This window comes from Vulpes lagopus, chromosome 3 (genome assembly GCF_018345385.1).
Source record: "Vulpes lagopus strain Blue_001 chromosome 3, ASM1834538v1, whole genome shotgun sequence".
NCBI lineage: Eukaryota > Metazoa > Chordata > Mammalia > Carnivora > Canidae > Vulpes > Vulpes lagopus.
In genome coordinates, this window is record NC_054826.1 from 24215580 (window position 1) to 24238149 (window position 22570).

The 22570-nt window shown below is 34.9% G+C and overlaps 1 protein-coding gene across 2 annotated transcripts in view; it reads left to right on the plus strand.

The window, feature by feature from the left end:
* PARP8 (poly(ADP-ribose) polymerase family member 8) overlaps positions 1 to 22570 on the plus strand; it is a 178068-nt gene that overhangs the window by 122894 nt on the left and 32604 nt on the right. For both annotated transcript variants that reach the window (XM_041747011.1, XM_041747010.1), the window contains exons 13-18: positions 326 to 890; positions 2562 to 2612; positions 2710 to 2805; positions 12554 to 12646; positions 20280 to 20405; positions 21672 to 21737. In XM_041747011.1, coding sequence (XP_041602945.1) covers positions 326 to 890; positions 2562 to 2612; positions 2710 to 2805; positions 12554 to 12646; positions 20280 to 20405; positions 21672 to 21737 — 997 coding nt within the window. The remainder of the gene's footprint in view (positions 1 to 325; positions 891 to 2561; positions 2613 to 2709; positions 2806 to 12553; positions 12647 to 20279; positions 20406 to 21671; positions 21738 to 22570) is intronic.

Sequence of the window (22570 nt, forward strand, 5' to 3'; positions counted from 1 at the left end):
ATTTCTACACTGAGTTTCTGTTTTCTTACCGTGAGTCAAATGTGTTAAAATGACATTCTTGGTTTTCTGATCACACGGAGTCGTCTCTATGTGATTAGTTGTGCATAGACTTCTGGGGTAGGAGGGGCCAAAAACCTGATAATCCTTTTTTTTGCTTTGCAGGAAACACATAATTCAGGTCAGTCCGTGTGATCACGGCGCACATACCTTTGGGTTTCTATGTGAGCCGCGTGGGCTGTAGTAAAACGAGGGGGCATCTAGCAGAGCTGAGTTGGCCAGAGCCGCCCAGGTCTGCCCCGTTGTTAATTGTTGTTCCCTTTTGAAGGTCGCCAAGTTATCCTCCCCCTGGTTGCGGTAAGAGCAAATCCAAACTGAAATCCGAGCAAGACGGAATCTCCAAAACGCATAAGCTGCTGCGGAGGACTTGTTCCAGTACCGTCAAGGCTGACGACGTGTGTGCCACCAAGTCGCACAGGACCTTTGGCCGCTCCCTGTCCAGCGACCCCAGGGCGGAGCAGGCCGTGACGACCATTAAGTCGCACAAACTCTTGACCCGGCCCTGCCCCGCGGCTGTCAAGCCCGAGGACTGCCTCACCCTGAAGTCGCACAAACTGTTGACACGGTCCTGCTCGGGGGATCCGCGGTGCGAGCACAGCTCCAGCTTGAAGCCCCACAAACTGCTAAGCAGATCCTACTCCAGTAACCTCCGGATGGAAGAGCTGTACGGGCTGAAAAGCCACAAGCTGCTCAGCAAGTCTTACTGCAGCGCTCCCAAGGCCTCCAAGACCGAGCTTTTCAAGGAGCCTAACGCAGAGGGCAGGAGGCTCTCTCTTACCTCAGGGCTTATTGGTATCTTAACACCATCTTCGTCGTCCTCTTCCCAGCCTGCTGTGCGTAAACCCTTTTCATCCCCAGTTCCTATATGATCACGAAGGGGCAGGAGAGGGGTGTGTGCGCGTGTGTGTTGTCAGGTCTGGTAGAGGAAAGAAGCAAGATCTGTTCCTGGTTGGTTTATTTTTATTTTTTTGGTTTGCTTTGTCTTTTTGTTTTGTTTTGTTTTGTTTTGTTTATGTACCCTTTTTTTTCTTTGGGGATAGGATTTAGCAGACCAGACCTGTGCAACTGGTACTGGAATGTTCTTTTCGGTTCTGAAAAAAATAAATAGAGCTATTGATTTAAGGTCTAGTCCAAATTCTGGTCATGGTCATGAATGCTGCTAAAAATGGATGTCGGTTGGATCCCTAAAGCCTAGATCCCTAAAGCCTATCCTACTAAGCGAGCATGGCATTTCAATGTTTTATCAAGTAGGTTTATCTGTTTGCTAGTTTCCATACATAGGTAGTGGAGGACAGAGTTAGTCTAATAATTAAATATATATATATGTATATTACTCTAATATTACAAAGGAACACTTTGCCTATGAACATCGTAACTTGTAGAGAGAAGCAGCATTTCCTTCTGTATCCCAGAGCTTCACTTAAAGCTGCTCTCAGTGTCTACTTTATAAAACTGAAATCACTTTATCCTGAAGTTTTTTGGTGGAGATGGGGCTGGAAGGTGACTGTGATAAAACTTGAGTCCTTTGGGTGGTATTTATTGGGAGTCAGTCTTACACAAAATTTACCTTTGGAGTGATCACTTAGAGCCAATTTCAGATAAAGAAAACAGACCTACCTTCTGTATATTAATTACATAAAAGAGTTGATAAAAAATGTTGCTTCTTTTTTGGGGGGGAATGTGTGTATGTGTGTGTGTGTGTGTGTTAGGGTAAGCATGTATGTAACTCTTAACCATACATATGGATACACTTAGCAATCGATGAAATTGAAAAAAAATGAGATATATTTTCAGAAAGTTGTTCTGCTCTTGTATAGCTTTATTTCTAAAATTACATTGTAAGTGATATCATAAAATTATATTTGTGTTAAGAGAATATATTTAAATATGTTGATAACTTTAGTTGGAGATCCCTAAAAGTCCATTTCCTAGCAAAAGTAAGCATTAAGGACACACACACAGGAAATAATGTCAAAGTGTTAATAACAAAGAGAGTTTCCCATGATAGTTATACCTACGAAAGATAATTTCACATATTCTGTAAAGGAAAATGCCTTACTATCTTCCTGTATGATTAACCCTCATACAGTACAATAGTTTAGTGTTGTGCCTCCTCAGTAGCTGTCTCATATATCCTTGGAGGAATAATTCTCATTGTAAAATAAGATCAAAAATAGTCTAAGTGAGGAGGTGGGAGCATTTGACAGTAAGCAGTAGAGGAAATGAGCTTTTGTGATCATTTAAAAATGCCAATCATTTTTACTAGAAGATCAAAAATTAAGAATACTATTCATTTAGCTTAGACAAGGCTTGAAATAGTAATGGCAGAAAGTATATTATAATAAAGAAATTCTAAAATCTTGATGTCATAATCGGTGATCTAATTCATATTACAGACCATCTTAGATCACACTTGTATTCACTGTTGCAGAAAGTCAAAGTCTGTAATTTATATATTCTTTGAGTTAAAAAATTATTTTCTTCTTTTACTTTGCTTTTTATAGCCAAATGGTGCCAAATGCATTCCAATACGAGACCGCGGCTTCCTCGTGCAGGTATGAGCCAAGCCATCCACTGAAGAAGGATTTTAGCTTTTAATGGGTGTTCAGATAATTTCTGAGCTTAATTATTTCTCTTTATTGTTTTATTCAGACAATTGAGTTTGCTGAACAGCGGATCCCTGTATTGAATGAATACTGTGTGGTTTGTGATGAGCCACATGTGTTTCAAAATGGCCCCATGCTTAGGGTAAGTTCTCACTGATAGAACTATCAATGCTAATATAGGCTATAAATGACAAGGGTTAAGATATAAATAAGTAAATGACTTGACTTAGCAGTAAATGCTCTCCAATGAGCAAATTATGTAATGCACATAGTGGTGTAATTTTGACAAATGAATCACTGTTTCTGAAGGAGTCTGTGAAAGAGCAAGTTGTTTCATATTAGGAAAATATTTCTTAAATGTGCCTATCCATCATCTCTCTTTCCATCCATCTATTTGCGTGTATCTCTCTATCCATTTACATCTATGTTAATATCAATTGATGTAGACGTAGGTGGATATAGAGATAAATATAGCTATAGGTGTATATACATAAGCTTGTGAACAGTGTTTCTTCAAAACCACACAATTTTAAGATGCTTACTCTAGAGAGGAAAGGGTTGAAGTTAGAAGAGATATAGAGTAGCATTCAGAGAATTAGAATAAAGATTTTTTAAAAATGCCAGCTCACTGACACGTTTGAGGCATTATTGAGGGAGTATAGAAATAAGAATCAGTGTATATATGTGCAGTTTGGGGGGATTCACCCAATTTCAAGTTTTCCTGCAATTTTTAATTGAGATAAAATTCACCACCATGCAATTCACTATTTTAATTTATACAATCCAGTAGTTTTTAGTATATTCATAAATGTGCAACCAGTACCACTGTCTGATTCCAGAACATTTCTGTTACCCTCCAAAACAACCCCTCACACGAGTGCCTGGGTGGCTCAGTTGTTCAAGTGTCTGCCTTCTGCTCAGGTCCTGATCTCAGGGTCCTGGGATCCAGCCCCATGTCAGGCTCCCTGCTCGGTGGGGAGCATTCTCTCTCTCTCTCTCTCTCTCTCTCTCTCTCAAATAAATAAAGTCCTTAAAAAAAGAAAAAAAAACCCTTAACTGTTAGCAGTCATTCCCAATTTTGTCTTCCCCTCATTCTCTGGAAACCATCAATTTATTTTTTTTATTTCTATGAATTTGCTTATTCTGGACATTTCATACAAATGGAATCATATGTTATTCAGCCTTTTGTTTTTGGCTTCTTTCACTTAATATAATATCTTCAATGGGGTGCCTGAGTAGCTCAGTGGTTAAGCATCTGCCTTCAGCTCAGGGCGTGATCCTGGGGTTCGGGGATCAAGTCCCATATCGGGCTCCCTGCATGGAGCCTGCTTCTCCCTCTGCCTGTGTCTCTCTGCCTCTCTCTGTGTGTCTCTCATGGATAAATAAATAAAATCTTTAAAAAATATATGTTTTCAAGATTCATCCATATAGTGTCTATCATTCCTGTATTCATCTTTTTTTGTAATAGTATTATATGGATATATGACATTCATTTATCCATTCATCATTTAAAGGAATTACTGGGACATGTGTTAACTCTGTTTAAGAAACTACCAAACTCTTTTTGACAATGGCTGTATCGTTTTATATTCCCATTGACAGTGCATGATGGTTCCAATCTCTCCAGTATTCTCCAGCACTTGTGATTCTCCCTTTTTTCCCATCCCAATTACAGCCATCTGAATGTACGTAAAGTGGTATTTCCTTATGGCTCAGATTTGCACTTCCCTAATGATTAGTGATTTTAAGCATTTTTTCATGTGCTTATTGGCCACTTGTGCATCTTCTTTGGAGAAATATTTGTATTCATTGCCCATTTTTAATTGGACTATCTCTGTTTTGTTGATGAGTTATTAGAGTTCTTTATATATTCGGAATACTAGATTATTATTAGATATGTGATTTGCAGATATTCTCTCCTGTTTTATGGGTTTTCTTTTCACTTTCTTGATAGTGTCCTGTGACACTCAAAAATTTTTAATTTTATGAAGTCCATATTTATCAATTGAACTATTGCTAATCCAAAGTTACAAAGATTTATACCTATATTTCCTTTTAAGTATTTTATAATTTCTGTCTTACAATTAACTCACTGATCCTTTTTGAGTTAATTTTTGTGTATGGGGTTAGGTTTTAAATTTATTCTTTTGTATATAGATACCCAATTGCCTCAGCACCATTTATTGAAAAGACCCACCTTTCTCCATTGATCTTGGCACACTTATTGAAAATCATTTGACTCTAGGTGTATTGGTTTATTATTGGACTCTTAATTTTATTCCACTAACCTGTATGTGTATCCTTGCACCTGTGCTACACTGTCTTGATTACTGTAGCTCTGCGGTAAGTTTGTAAGAAAGAAGTGGGAGTCCTCCAACTTCGTTTCCTTTTATAATATTGTTTTCACTATTTAGGGTCCCTTGCACTTCTATTGGGATTCTAAGGTCAGTTTGTTCATTTCTGAAAAAAAATAAAAGAGGGGGGAGTTGGAATTTTATAGGTTTGCATTGAATCTCTAGGCCAATTTGAGAAGTATTGCTGCCTTAACAATTTAAACCCTTCCAATCCATGAACACAGGAAAAATTTCCATTTATTTGGATCTTAAAAAAATTTTTTTCTACACTATTTTGTAGTCTTCATTGTTCAGGTCTTATACATCCTTGGATAAACTTATTTTTAAGTTAGTTTATTCTTTGTAATGCTCTTGTCACTTCTAACCAACATTGCACTGGAGGCTTTAGCTGATTAGATAAGAAAAAATATTAGAAGGTATCTAGATCAGAAAGGAAAAACTGAAATGATCTCTATTTGCAGATGACATGAGTGCTGTGTGCTAGACACTGCAGTAGATAGTTTGCATATTGCTTCCTTATTTGATTTTCACAAAACTCTTGTGATTTATGTATTTTTGTGCCCATGGTGCACAAATTAGGGGATTAAGATTGAAAGAGGTTAAGCAATTTGTTCAACATCACTCAGCTAATATGGGTAAAAGCTGGACTTTGAGCCTGATGCTACCTGGTTTTAAAACTGTATCATAACTGCTTACTGAAGGCTTCTTAACTATAAGGCATCATGCTAGATTCTGTTGTACTGTTTAAGAGAAATTTGTCTTGGTCTTGGGAATGTATATTTGAAAAGTTAAAAAAAAAAGTTAAAAAGCCTAGAAAGAGACAATTCTGTCAGTACTTGTTTGCATTTCAAGATTTATACTCTTAAAAACCTATAATAATCATTTCTAATCATGATCTTTTGTCAAGTTGTCTGATATGTTGGTTTTATTTTATTTGCTTATAGGAAACAGATATACAAAAAGTTTTTCTTGCCCCCCATACACTATTTTTTATCTTCCTTCAAAGAGATACAGTATTACTCTGAAACCCAAATTAACTAAATCATCATTTATTTATTAAATATTTGTGCAAGTGTGTGTGTGTATTAAATATTTGTGCAAGTGTGTTACATGATACTTGGAAATGTGTAGTTATGATGAGAATAAGGAGAATCCTTTGGTCATCTCAGTTTACCCATCAGAGGTCCATCTTTATATCTGTGTATCTTGATCTATTGCTTGATCTATGGCAATGCAATCTTCACTCCAGAAATTAATAGTAATGTTATTAATGGCACATGCTTTTTTAGTGCTTTTTATGCGATCATGTGTTCAAGGTGTTTTACATGGATTGATTTAATCCTCATGATAACCCTATGAGATGGCTATTATTATTACCCCTGCTTTACAGATGAGGAAAACAATATATTTTTTTTTAATATCAACACTGCTAGTAAGTGTTGAAATTCAGATCCTGTCAGAATGGCACAAGGCCACGGTTCTTAGTCATGATGCTACTTTTGTACTTGAACTGACTACTTTTATATCCTGGAAATTTACTACACATGTTGTGGTTCTTATGGTTTAGTTACTGGCAGTTCATTTTTGTAATAAGTGGTAGAAATGTCCTGATTGCCATTGGTATTCTCTGTGCCTTGTTCCAATTTTTGTTTACTTTACCTGTTTTATTCTGAACCAGTGAAGCTACTGGTTTCTTTCTAGAAGTGGAAGTGCTTTTGTAAATAATGATGCTTTCTAAAGAAATAGAGCTAGTTATCAGCTGGTTTTATATTGCTACAATTCAGACTGATATCTAAGGAAATCAGAAAACCTACTTAGGTTTCTTAAAGAGTAAGATAAGTGACAACTGAGATCAGAACAGAAAATGAAAGACAAAGAAACGTCTGATTGTCAAAGGAAAAGAAGTAAACAGAAAGCACTGCTTCTTGATTGTTTTAAATAGATATTTAACCTAAATCCAGCATACTCGTTTTTTATATATCTCTCTTTACACTGCAGTATGTTATATTGTAGTCTTAATAGAAATGTATAAAATTATAAAATTTCTTATGAGGTATTAATCACTAAACTGACCCATTGACCATTTATTCAGCTCAGGTGACATATTACAAACTGTAATACTACTAGAGATGTAGAGAGAAGAAGTTATATACCCCAGTGGGTGGTTAAATAGATCAGAGAAAACTCGGGGTTCCATAGAATTCTATGCCTGATGTTCATTATGTTTGTTAGATCTCTCTTTCAAAATTCAAACTGTGTCTTACATTTTTTCTCTTTTTTCTAAGCATGATTATTAATTGAATGACTAAGTCGCCCTTTACTACTATTCCCCAGAAGTCCTAACATTTTGGTCACTAGTACTGCTCTGTCACTTTCCTCAGAGATCTGGGTAAGCATATCGAACTTTCTGCAACATGGGTAGCCACACTGCTTACTTATTTAGAATACATAATGATCCACTTATCTCTTTGTTCATTGAGGTCATAAATGTCACTCCCAGGTGTGAGGCCTGACATGAAATACTTTGAAAATGCATAAAACTCACATTAACATCACAAGTTTATAAAGTCCTGCGGTTTTTTTTTGTGTGTGTGTGTGTGTGTGTTTAGTTTGGATTATGATCAGAAAACCAAACCAAAACCGCATCAGTGGTTCTTTACATTTTGAAATCAACTGAAGTATTAATGGAACAAACTGTTGATGCTTTAAAATGTTGATTTTGTCTTCATCTGGTGTTTTTGGAAAACATGAAAATAAGGTTTTATCACCAGACTCACCACTGTTTTCTCAGTCTCTAACTTCCTAGTGCTCTTTTTATTAGACTCACCCTGAGCACCAGGATCAATGTAATTGTTTGTCTTCTTTGAACCCTACACAAGGGCAGCTGAACTAGTTTGGAGAAAACCACACACTTGGTTGTAGGGATTAGTGTCCCTACAGTTAGAGGTTTATCACTGGTACTTGGCAATCATTCTGTATGTCCCTGGCTAATAGACTTTCCCATTCCCAGATCAACATAGGATACAAAAATTATGACCTCGTTTTCTTCTCCTATCATGTGAAAATGTTCCAGATTGCTTGGTATGAATGGATTGATCAGGCCTGAGATTTTGCTATCATTGTTTGGGAATAATGCCCCATAAACTGAACCAAAATCAGCTGAGAATCTGTAATTTTGTGTATCCAGCCTTGTTTTGGACCTTAGGCAAATGTTTGTAACTAAGTTCTTATTTTCAGAGGGAAATTAACAGCACCCAGTTATAACTTCATCATTAGTTTAAAGCATTCCCATGAAAATTGTTGAGAAACTGAGAATATAGTTAAACCTGGATATGTCCTATTTTACTTCCTAAGAATAAAACAGCAGGTAGGTCTTCTTGTAGTTAGGTCTGACTTTAATATTTAAAGAATGGATGGAAAAGCACATCCTGGTCCCTCCTTACCCCATCCTCCCATCCCACAGAAGTAAGATTTCAACATTTGAAATACAGGCTAAGCTAAATAATAATTATACCAAAACATTTTAGTTCAGAAATAGGATTTTTTTTCATATCTAAATTGAGTAGAAAGAAATTGGCTCAAATAACAACTTTAGTTGTATGAGACAATAGGAAACACTGTTGAAGCTTAAACAGGCATGAGCCTATCTTTACTATATATCTGTCTTGATCTCTGTGGGATTCCTGTCTTTCTTTATGGGTAGTAAACTTTCCCCCCACCTTGAATGTGTTTCTCTTCCAAACTATGAAAAGAACGTGAAGCACTGAATATAAAATCAGAAATACAAAGAGCTAAAGGCTTGTAGGTTTTGAGTTTCTAGCAGATACTCTTAATTATTCTCATATGTTTTCAATACTAGTTTTTTAATTATGAATTGTATTTACACTGCTCCTTTATTTTTTAGCAAGAACAATTTTAACAATAAATTAAGGATTTGGATAAACTATGGATATGAAAATAAAAATATAAACCATTTCCTAATAAGCTTCAATGAATATTTTTATTAAACATTTATTTTTGTATACAAATTGGGCTAAAAGGAGTAGAAGATATGACTTATCCAGGTTACTTAGTTAATATTTAAACAGCTCTGTACACCTCAGGGAGATTTTATAAACCTTATCTTACTTGGTTCTCTTTCTCAGTCTTCTTATCAACCTAGTGCTCTAGCTGTGATTTTTTTTATCCCTGTTTTACAGATAGGAAAACTGAACTGTGCACATGAGCCCCAGCTAGAGCAGTAACCACTTTTTATCTGTTCTATATGTAAGGCTTACATGACAAATTTTGTTTAAATGGGAAGAGGATGACAAAAAAAGGTTTGAAAACCACTCACCTACACCATACTATATATAAATACATAGCTAGATTCTCTTGAATTTTATCATTTCTATTTTTAGTAGGAAGTAATTTAAATTCATTGAAGACACAAAGTTTCTAAAATGCATTTTAGGTTCTAAAATATTCTTTAGGGCTTAACCATTTTTGAAATATTTTTCATTGCTCACATTTAAATTGTTTTGATTCAAATAAAATTTAAAATGCATTTCTCTTAGCTTTAAAACTTCTAAAGTAAATCTTTGGGACATATAAAGTTCTCCATGTGTTTAAATGGTACATAATGAATATTATATTGCAAAAAAATTATGTATGTGAAATGGCAAGAGGGACTTGTCGTGGTTTTACAGTTTAAATTATAGGAACTAATTGCTTGAGGAAAATATAATAACATTAAGAATTGGTAATACTTTACAAATTGCAACTTACCAATTGAAAACTCAAAAATGAATTCATAAATGATGTACAAATTTAGTTATATTTAGGCATGCACACTTTGTATTAAATTACATGTAGTAAGACATATCATTGAACTTATCCTGTAAAGCAATTAAATTACTGTCTTATTTTTTTAATATATTTTTAATTGGGGTATATTTTTTATTAATTTATTAATTTATTTTTTAAGTAATCTCCACACTCAATGTGGAATTTGAACTCACAACCTCAAGATCAAGAGTTGCGTGCTGTACCAACTAAACCAGCCTGGTGCCCCAACTATGTTCCACTTTTTAATTGATGCTAGAACTTTCTGTATAAATAGCTTAGTAATAGCAGAATTTGTTGGGGGCGGGAGATTAGCTGAGAGTCTGCTAACATGGGAGAACACTAACCCACAATATAATTACTTATGTTTCTTTAGGGAAGAATAATTTGGTTTCCCTTTCTTGAATAAGATATCCAGTCTGTGAGCAATGAGATATCTAATCTTGATTACTTAATATGATTTGAGAAGTTTGTTTTAGTGTGCTATCTTGTGTTGACATTTTGAACTTCTCAAATAAGATGTGAATAAACATGGGGGAAGAGAGGGTGAAAGGTTTACAAAAACTGGTTTGTAAATGTTTATCTCAAAGTTAAACTGATTTACATCTCAAGTACTGTCTTATACTTTCTAGTAAAAATGAGCAATAAATATAGAATTGTTATTTTAAAAATTCACTAGTATTTACTTAATTTGGTGTTAATACAGCATATAAATTAATCACCTATCACTACCTCTATGTTTGCTATTTTTTAAAAAAGGGGAAGATTATAAGAATTTAAAGTGTACTTCAAATTTTTTAGTGTGGTAGTGAAATTGCCTTTCCTCCTTCTCAAAGTTTTCTAGTTTTCTAGGGTACCTGATTTCCTTCTTCATATAGTTGCAGTAACTGTATATTCCTGTGAATCAGCATCATTTCAACCAAAAATATCCAGGAAATCTTAAAACTTTATCCATCCAATCTCATATAGTGTGAGGTATTTTATTTCATTTCCATTTCTGTTGTTTAAAGCAACAATTTGGTACTGAGAAACATAGTTTATATTATTTTAAACAGTTCCTAGAATCTGTGTGAATATACATGTAGATAGGTACATATATACATACATATATACATATTAGGATGATCACAAAGTATAATTGATTGCCAAAGTTCAAATGAAAAAATAAAACCAATTATTACTTGTATACACTTAGTAAGCTTTATCTTATTATTCCTTTGGGATTGATGGATTTTATTCATTAAAAAAAGTATGGTTATTTGACAAGAATAGTATTAAAAATAAAAAACCTTCTGTATCACTGTTTACTTCCTCAGTGGACTTTGTGGGGTAGCTGTACAGGAATAAATTCCTAGGGCCCTTTATGATTTCCATGGTTTATCTTTTCCTTGGATTCTTTTTGTATACAGGTCCACTAAAATACCAATATAGAAAAAAATAAAATAAAATAAAATACCAATATAGTGTTTGGCAGGATAAGAAATATACAATAAATGACTGCTGTTATTATTTCAGACCGTATCATGCTTCCAGAAAGTGAACAAAAGAAACAACCAATGTCCCTGGAGAAAATGGAGGCTGAGATATATGTGCACAGAAACACACACAAAAAAATAGAAGATTAAAAATAGGTTAAACTTAAGAATAAGTAGCAGAAATTGAACAATCTGATGTAGCAGGTATATATAGGTTGAGTCTGGAAAAAGAGCTTTCTCCAATTTATTTCCTCTGAGGTAGATTTTCCTGTTGTTTCGGAAATGTAATCAAACTGTACTTTTAAGGTGTACAAAAGAAATGTATCAATTGGTTGTTTTCCTGGAATTCTCTTAGGGGAATGTCAGCCAGAAATGTTTGTGATTGGTTATGCTTATGTCTACAAAGCAACCATATGGGCCCATTCCGAACATAAAGGATGGACCCTAAAGGACCATACTTCCCACTGGTTAAGCACTAGACCAAGCGGTCTTCTGAAATGAGTGAGCACAGGGCCAGTGGCACTAACAAATGACTTTTGTCTGCTAGGCAGTGGCACCATGGATTGTATCGTGTTAGGCTTCATCAGCTACCTAATGCAATGTATCTCGAGAGATAAGATAGATCAAACAGATGACACCATATTAGATTTGAAAGATGAGAAGTTTTCCAAAGCAATTGCAGAGTGTATATTTCAGTGCTGTTGACTTCAGGAGGTTATTGAAGTCAAAAGTCTTTGCAACAAAACCAATCTTTCAAGAGCTGGGTAGCAAGTAAGCAGTCATGCTTATTTCTTCCAAAGAAAATTACCTAGAAAAAAGTAGGATTCTTCTTTGTATGTTTGTTTTACACAGCTGTAGAGTCTAATCTCATTTTTTAGTATATCACTAGCTTAGGTGTCTGCTTTTTATATATATATATATCTCAGGTACAAATGTGTATTAAGTAGGAGAGATGGATTTTCCATCTATTGCTAAAAAATTCTAAATGCTGATGCTAACAGCTATTTGAAATGGATTTCTTATATTTCTGAATCCGTATCACTAGATGATTATTTACCAATTGTTACCCAAATTTAGAAATTTAACTTTTGTTAAATAAAGTCCTATGATTGATTTCTTTCTTTTTAACATTCTGAAATCTGCATTTTCTTTATATTTAATGGAATGTCATAAATTTAATTTAGGAATTGGAAAATGGAAAAAACAGCATTGTAACTGATTGCCCTTTCTTTTACAGCCCACTGTGTGTGAGCGAGAGCTATGCGTGTTTGCTTTTCAAACCCTGGGAGTAATGAATGAAGCTGCTGATGAGATAGCAACCGGAGCTCAGGTAGGAACACATGGTGCTAATTATCCTGATTTTGATTTGAAAAATTTATTCTGATACACTAGTTACCTTCAGTCTGTTCTTCTTTTGGACACATTTTTTGATAGTTTGACGGTAAACCAAAAAGCAAGCTGGCGTTTGACTTTTTTATTTTATTTTATGTTTTTAGCTAGAAACTCAATTTTGCTATCTGTATCTAGTGAGTGTTTTGTCATTTGGCAGTTGCCAAGGGAAGAAATTAAGCCAAATTTCTTGTGTTTGAAAAATAACTGTGACTCTGTCATGGTGAAGTTGAAATATCGAAACCCTTGCACATGCATTATGTAAAATTTATTTGTAAAGTTATAGTGCCATAAAATGGAAGCCAATTTATTTTTAAAACTTGGGTGAAACAATAAAGGGCAGAATATATAAAAAAAATCCAATTTTACAATAACAGTGTTTATGACATGGAAGAAAAATATAAAAACAAATGAAGCAGCTTGGAAGTAGAGAAGCTTTCCATGCTTCTGGAAGGAAAAAATAAATTCTAAAGATGCCAGAATTTACTTCGCGAATTCCATCAAAATTTCAATTTATTTTTAAAATTTCTTTATGGAGTCTAACTTTCTAATAAATTTATAAGAAAAGAAATCAGAGAAAACAAAAAAATGAATGTTAATTAAGGGAGGCTAGACCAAGCATATACAAAAGCATATTCTGCAATCCTGGGGTGCCTGGGTGGCTCAATTGGTTAAGCATCTGCCTTCAGCTCAGGTCATGATCTCAGGGTGCTGGGATTGAGCTCCGTGTCACACTCTCTGCTTAGCTGGGAGCCTGCTTCTCCCTCTCCGTCTGCCTGCCACTCTGCCTACTTGTGCTCTCTCTCTCTGTCAAATAAAGAAATAAATTCTTAAAAAAAAAACATTATGCAACCCTGTATTTTTTTTTAAATGCAGCCGTGGCAAAGAATAGAAAGAGATCTAGTTATAAATGTATTTAATATACTTTAAAGGCGGTATCACGTCAAGTTGTAAAATGAAAATTGATTTAGTATGTGAGGCAGGAACAAATGACCTCCAACATGGGGGCGGGAGTCAATTTAGCCCTGTACACTGTGTATAAAAACAAATTCCCAAAAAGACTTAAAGAAGAGTTTCATTTAAAAATACTATATACAAACTAGGGGAGAGTAAAACCAAGCATGCACAATGCAGATAGTGTATCAGGTTTGTGCATTTATGCAGTTTCAAGAAATGGTGAAGGAAAATACCAACAGATTTGAGTCCTCACATACTTTCCATTTTTTACTGGAAAGAATAGTGAACATTAAGGGCTAACCATGAGAAAATTTGTTTTGCCTCAAACATAGTTGTATAAAAGCACATAAAAATTAAAAAGAAAGACATGAAGACCATTAACAGATTAATTGTGGAAATGAACACATGATTTACAAATATGGACCTATAGTTCATAAAGAAACATAAGAAAATTTTCAGCTTTACTGAAACCAACGGGAAGCTAAATGTGAAAAGAATTACCAATCTGTCACTAATAAAATTTACAAAGATGGTTAGGAAAAAATGAACATATAACAGACATTCGTTCAACAAGTATCAAACACCTACCATGTAACAGGCATTACACCAGATGGAACTACAACAGTTAATATAGAATGACACAGGCCTCATGGATTTACATACATCCTCTTAACGTAATCATTTCACTGATTAACTAAACTGAGATATGTCCACTTGAAGAAATATTAAGGAAAACAGTTGTAATATAATGAGTTCTCAATGACCAATAATACAAACAGTATAGAATTGATCAGATGTAATGTGGAAAAAAAGATCAAATGATTAAATTTCAAAAATATAGCTTGATACTGCTCCTATAAACAACATGCACATATTTGCATATTAAAGGCTCTCAGAATCCCTGAAATTAAGAAAATGAGTAAGTAGCCAGTATTTAGAAGATTTCTCAAGTGTGTGTCTGACCATGGTAAGTCTTTTTCTTTTCTTTTCTTTTTTTCTTTTCTTTTCTTTTCTTTTCTTTTCTTTTCTTTTCTTTTCTTTTCTTTTCTTTTCTTTCCTTTCCTTTCTTTCCTTTCCTTCCTTTCCTTTCCTTTCCTTTCCTTTCCTTTCCTTTCCTTTCCTTTCCTTTCCTTTCTTTCCTTTCTTTTCTTTCTTTTTCTTTTTTTTCTTTTCTTTTCTTCTTTCCTTTTCTTTTCTTTCTTTTTTCTTTCCTTTCCTTTCCTTTCCTTTCCGTTCCTTTCCTTTCCTTTTTTTTTTTTTTTTTTGGTGAAAGTTTTTCTCATCAATTGGAACTAATATTGCTAAAAAAAGATACTTTAATATATGCTGTTTATAGTTATGTAAATGCTTGCTTCGGCAACACATATATTAAAATATAGCTATGTAAAAATGATTAAACTTCACAGGTATGCGTATGTTTGTGAATATATATATATGTATACATTCATAGATAAGTATGTGAGTATATATAAAATATATAAATTTAATATAAATGAATTATAAACAATATATATAAATAAAAATTATTCAAGTGGTAAAGTTTACATTTGTGCATTTGAGTGGATGTAAATTGCCCTTAGACGATGTGAAAAGGGAAGGTATCAGAGCCTGGAAATAAGAAATAATTAATTAGAAGGAAAATTCTTTTTTTGAAGATTTTATTTATTTATTCATGAGAGACACAGAGAGAGAGAGAGAGAGAGGCAGAGACACAGGCAGAGGGAGAAGCAGGCTCCATGGAGGGAACCTGATGTGGGACTCGATCCTGGATCTCCAGGATCACACCCTGGGCTGCAGGCGGCGCTAAACCACTGAGCCACCGGGGCTGCCCCTAGAAGGAAAATTAACATCATGCTAGCAGTAGGGTAGGTTGATAGATTATTAGGTGCTTTTTGCCCCCTCTTATTATAGATTCTCAAAAAATAATGGTTGTTAAAGAGAAGTTAAATTTGGATTTTATAATGATCATTACAAAACACAATTACTCAATCATATCAGTTTAGTGACTCAATTCTAAAGATCAGTATCCAAAAATCAGAGCATTTAGTGATTCTACTCTGAAGTGGAAAATTCCGTTCACTACTTTAAAGCAAGTACCCAATATTTTGGTTGTAATTCTAAAGATTACATGGAAACTGATTCTCTTTCTAGACAGAAAGAAACTGTATGTCAGTAGTCCTAATGTGTCAGTTGACTCCTGCATTTTAAGTGGTTCTCTGAGGTTGCAAGAATGTTCCTTAGAGGGATGCAGTAGGAGGTTGGAGTGGGACAAGAGTGTCTCAGCAGCAAGGAGTCCAAGCCCCTATATACTGTTTCAACCAAAAAAGTTCCGTTTTATTTCTTTTGTGTTGAGCTCTCATATTTTTTAAAAAAGAATCAATATTGAAATGTTTGAAAGCCATTGATCTTCAGTTTTAAAGTCCTCTGTTTTTCAGAATACATTATATATCTGTAGGCCATTCCTGTATGTGCCTTGCTTACTCTCCTGGACTTGAATTTTCACATTTGCAAGTGCTCCAAGGTCTTCCTTACCTGCAGAGGAGGGTGGAGAGAGTCTTGCTCTACCAGTTGGGTTGTATATAATAATGACCTTTGGAAGCTTGTGATTCTGTAAACCCACAGACTTTTTCTCCCTCATCAAATGGCCCAGTTCCCTTGCTTGAATTCTGTATTTCCCTATCCTAATATCTTAGCCTACAGATTGCTTCTTCAATTAGAGTATTCAATCTAGGAACAAAGATGTCTTGCTGGCTGTAGCACTCGCTATTATGTGCTAAGATCCCACTAAGAATCTTTCATTTCAGGGCATCGGTGTGACTCAGTCAGTTAAGCATCCAACTCTTGTTCTTAATTTAGGTCTTGATCTCAGGGTCATGAGTTCAAGCCCCATGTTGGCTCCACTCTAGGCATGGAGCCTACTTAAAAAAAAAAGGATCTTTCATTTTTAATGCTGGGAGTGGGGAAATACATATTTTGGGGTAAAAGAAATCATAGTCGTTGTTACCTTTTATTTTTTAAAGTAGACCTTTTACTCTATGGAAAAATTAACATGTGCAAATGAATACAAATCCAGACAGTGTTATACAGACTTTTGTTCAAAAATTCTAACTGCTAACTTCTGTAACAGATAAATCATAAAATTACAGGGGCTTAAGGTGATAGACTTTTTCATTTCTTGCTCACACTACTGTCCAGTTAGAATGTTTGTTGGGCAGCTTCCTGTGTGATGATTGAGGGAACTGGACCCTTTCCATTGTGTGGCTGTGCTGTCCTTAGTACATGGCGTAAGTAGAGGCAGAGATAATGGAGAAGGTGCACCTTTCTCCAACAGCGCACCCCTTTCCACTGCTGATCCATTGGTTAAAACTAGCCACCTAGTTTTAGCCTTACCCGGACAAAAGGGGTAGTAATGTACACAGAGCAGCTGCCTCCAGTCAAGAGCTCTATACAGGGGGAAACAAGGAGTAGGAAGCTTGGGTGGACAGCTTGTCATTTTGCTGTGGTAGTTATGTTACTTCTCTGAAGTTGCCTTTGAACATTATTAGCAGAAATATTCTAATTAAATTCTCTACCCCTATGTCTATTATTTCACTATAGTTTACTTGACTCCACTGGTGAAATTATTGGCAAAAGAATGCATATAATTTTTGGTAGTTTTGATTGTTTTGATGCTTCTGGCACAAGGTATTTAATAAATATTTGATTGAAAGGGACACACTGTTTAGGTTATATTACTGTATATATTTGTATCTTTATTCTTGTGGAAGAAAACACAACGCAAAATTTACTATCTTAACCGTTTTTTAAGTATACAGTTCAGTAGTGCCATTTGACTTGTCGTGAAATAGATTTCCATAATTTTTTCATCTTGCAGAACTGAAGCTCTATGTCCATTAAACAATTCCCCTTATGTAATCATCATTCTACTTTGTGTTTCTATGAATTTGACTACTTTAAATACCTTATAAGTGGAATCTTACAGTATTTGTCTTTTGGTGGTTTATTTTATACTGGTTTATTTTATACTGGTTTATTTCACTTAGCATAATGTTCAACAATGTTGTAGCATATGACAGAATTTTCCATTTGTAGGCTGAATAATATTTCCTGTATGTATATACCACATATTGTTTATCCATTCAACTGTCAATGGACATTTTGGTTGCTTCCATCTTTTGCCTATTGCAAATAATGCTGCTATGAATATGGGTGTGCAAATAATATCTTTAAGATCTTCTTTGAATTATTTTGGATATATATCCAGAAGTGGGATTGTCCCTTCTTGTCAAGATTATATGGAAGTTCTATTATTAACTTCTTGAGGGGCTTCCATAGTGTTTTCTGTAATGGCTGCACCATTTTATAATCCCACAACAGTGTACAAAGGCTCCAATTTCCTCATGTGCTCAACACTTGTTATTTTCTGAGTTTTTGGTTTTGTTTTTTGATAGACACCATCCTGCTGGTTGTGAGGTGACACCTCATTGTGGTTTTCATTTGCATCTCTCTGATGATTAGTGATGTTGATCATCTTTTTGTGGACTTGTTGGCCAGATGTATGCCTTCTTTAATGAATTGTCTATCTGGGATTTTTGACCATTTTTAAATCAAATTATTTAATTTCTTCTTGTTAGTTGTAAGAACTCTTATATATTCTGGATATTAACCTTGTTTCAAATATCTGATTTGCAAATATTTTCTCCCATCCCATGCCTTTTCATTCTATTGATTGTGTCCTCTGATGCACCAGAGTTTTTAAGTTTGATATAGTCCCATTTGTCTATTTTTGTTTTATTGTTTGTGCTGTGGTCTCAATCCAAGAAATCATTGCCAGGTCCAGTGTCATGTTTTTCCCACACTGTAGGAATTTTATAGCTTAAGGTCTTATGTTTAGATCTTTATGCCATTTTGAGTTAATTTTTGTGTGTGGTATAAGATAGGCATTCAACTTCATTTCTTCTTGCATATGGATATCCAGTTTTTCCACCATCATTTATAGAAAAAGCCATTCTTTTTCCATTGAGTGGTTTTAGTACTCTTGTAGAAGACCGTTTGACCCTATACATAAAGGGCATATACCTTTTTAAAGCTTCAATTTCATACTGTGACATGTGAATTTTTTAATTAAATTTTTTTTATAAGATAACACCAATTCCCTCCCCACCACCAGAGTTTCAGAAAAGCCTATTTTATTTTACTGATTATTCTTTTTCAGGAGTTTTTATTTGGATTTTTCTTTTATTGGGAGACCAGATAATGCCCAAAACAATTTGTATCTAGGTTAAAGCGCATCTCTCTGGATGGAAGGAATGTGAGTGTGGGTACAGAAGACAAAAAAGGATTTTATTATATCTTTATTCTATCTATTGCTTTGAAATCATACACACATACACACACACACACACACACACACACATACACACATAAGTGAAATAGTGTGTTGGAAACGTATAAGCTGTTTCAGTTCTACTGTTTCCTGAGTGAGTCTGTATATCTATGTACTTTGGGAAGTGTTATTTATAGATCACATATCCAATGGCTTGAGTGTTGCTGATTATTTTAGGTCACTGGAAATTCTGGATGCTGTGATTGGGGTGGATGTGTTTTGTGAGTATATATACAACATAGTGAGCCCTACTGTCATTAGGTCACTGTGCCCCTCTCATTAACCACAGAATCAAGAATTGTTTTACTCTTACTGTACATTTTATAAATGCCTGTCTAAAAACTTCCTAGAAATATTTTTTTCTGTAAAAGATTAAGTCCACTGCTTTCCTTATGATGTCCCTTATCTTCACACTATAGGGATGTCTGTTCTGGTGCCTTCTCTCCATTTAGACAGTGTCGGTTTTCTTGATTCATTTGCCAGAAGCATATTGTTTTGGGAATTGGAGAGAGGGGTTTTGCTCTAACCATTAAATAACACTGCTTCTTAATTGTAGTAAGAGGTCCCAGAAGGATATAGGAATAAAACCATCATATTTAGCATATCCAAGTTCATTTATTAATGGCCATAGGCAGAGAGTAAGAAGTAAGATGATGTCAGGAGCTTTACTGTTCTTGGAGCACATCAGACTCACTTCCTGAATTTGCAGTTTCCATCACCTGGAATGGTTTCTCCCAGAGCTGTATCTCCCTCTCTTACCTTCACTCTGGTCTCTGTTTAAGTATTACGACCTTCCTAGCCATTTTGAAGTCTCTAACACCTGCTTAATATTTACTACAGCATTCAACACAACCAGAAATATATTTGAGCATATAGTGAACTGATTATTTTGTTGTGCATCTTCTCCATTAGAATGTAAATTCTGTGAGAGAGGAGCTGTCTCTCTTGTGCATGTCTGCCATAGAGCCTAGAGCAATGTTGGAGCATAATACGAGTTCATAACAAAGACATACCAGGACATAATTGGAAGCAACGCATGTCAGCTATTTCAAGCTAATAGTCAAGTTTGGTCAAATGTGGTCTGAAGCCATAAATTACAGATTTGAGAAGTTGATAGCAATTCTGAGGCTTTCCTACTTAACTTCCATGACCACGAGAGGGAGGAGTAATGAATGACAAAGTGTGTGCTAAGACACCAGGGACACTAACTGTTTTATGTATGTGTTTCAAGGTGGTAGATCTACTAGTCTCCATGTGTAGGTCTGCGTTGGAATCTCCTAGAAAAGTTGTCATTTTCGAGCCATATCCTTCTGTGGTGGATCCTAATGATCCTCAGATGCTGGCCTTCAACCCCAGGGTGAGTACTTGTCCTTGCATGCCCTAACCATCCCCTGTAGCAGCAGCTGTGATTTTAGTCCTTCTCGCTTTCTTCCTCCTGTCCTACTCATACATCAGGCCCATCCCTGACCTGTTGTGGACCACATATCCATCTAGTAGATACGGTTCTTTCCCCAAAACTCGATTTACAGCCTCCTTTTATTTTTCCCATATCCTCTCACTTCCCCATCCTTTCATTTATTAAAATCACTTTCAGAACTTCGTCTTTATGAAACTAGACCCACTTCATCCTCTCGAATTGTGATCTTTATACATCCTGTCTGCCTGAAGGGCATAGCAGTAGTAAATTGCATGGTGATGGTTGATATGATGAATTTAATTTCACTATTTTTTGAGATTCTAGCTTTAGTATCACCTCATTGTCATTTTAAGTGTTGTGGATAAAAGAACCAATTTTCGCTTTTCTTTTGTATTTTTACCTAATCGTTCCTCGCCTTCTTCCTTCCTCCTCCCCAGTTATCTGAAGGTCAGTGAAAGTAATAATAATAATAAGTAATGCCATATTGTTGACCAACTGGCATTTCTTGAGAAAACAATTTTATAGATATTTGTGGAGATGAGGCAGGATCCTTCTGAAAGAGCAAAATTTTCAAAATTTGAGCCAAAATTGCCTTAGTTTCTAATACTATCCATCTTGAAATCATTTTGTAGGCTATATAAAATGCCCTTGGAAAAGCTTCCTTCCTTCATAAGTGGCAACAGTACACATAGCTACAGTATCCCTAAAGATGAATTATAAGTTAAGTGTGTGGTGTCATTTATACACTAACTAGTCAACTAGTCTACTCTTTTGGTAATAGTCTTTCAATCAAAAGAAAATAGAAGCAAAATGATATTGCAAGATTTAAAGTGGATTTTTGTATTTTAGAAAGATTCTATTCTTATTTTATTCATCACGGCTTAGTTTTTTTTTTAGTGAAACTAAGAATCAGGAGCCCAATATCTTTTTTTTTTTTTTGTATTTATACTTTTCCCCCTGTAAGCTAAACATGATTTTATGTACTTATATTAGGATTGGTATTGCTTTCTTTTTTCTTCCCTCTCAGTTATACATCGTACATCCTAGAATCATCTTATTTAAAGCCTTCCATTTTATGTACACAACACAGTCAGTGCTTTCAAATCAAGTCTGATGGAAAATCCATGTACAGAAATATGTTCCTCTAGTAATATGTAGGCCTGCAAAGGCTTATAGTGAATACTGTTTTTCTTTCCATTCAAACAGAAGAAGAACTATGATCGAGTAATGAAAGCACTGGATAGCATAACTTCTATTAGAGAAATGACACAAGTAAGTATATCATCTTGTGATCTTGTATGGTTCAGTTTTGCTTGAGTAAAATCGTATTTTAAAAATGTCTGAGAGTATTGGCTGTGTAGTGAAATGTAGATTTTTCTGTTAGATGGGAGTATAATTAAAGTACTTTAAAAATTAAGATTGTGGCGTACTAGGACGTTTTAATTAAATTACATCAGTGTACTAGTGGGCTACCGCTGGGACTTTTGGAAGGTAATTGCATAATTGTGATCCTAATGTTCTCTGCAACAATTGGAGTATGTGGAGATGTGTTGAATACCTTAAAGCAAGGGTTAAATTTGGTACCATCTTCCTAGACTGTCCGTTTTAACTAACAGTAGTGATTTTAGCACATTATTTTAATGTTAAAATAAAAACAAATATTCTATCATGTAAATTGAACGTAAATATTTTAGAACATAGAATCTCAAAACAACTTTGGAGGACACAAGACTCCTCGAGAGTATTGAGTTTATTATATTTGTAGACATTACGGAGGTTTGGTGATGTTTGATGAGCAAGAATTGAGGTTTATTATGAAAGTCTTAACATACCACTGGGCTATCGTCTAGCTCTTCGGAAAGCACATGCTACTGAATTATTGAGGCCTATCCATTGCCAAAGATTTGGAGAAAGGCTTAAAACTCATCGTGATAAGTAGAAATTAATAATCTATAATTGACAACAATAAACACTTTGGGTTTGGTTTGCATATGGTGGTTTCAAGGCTTGCACTGCCTTATAGACCCTGGGGGCTTGTAAGTGTTACCCTACGTCATTTCTGTCTTTTGGAAAAAGTATTGGATTCCTTGAGGCCTGCAAAGCTT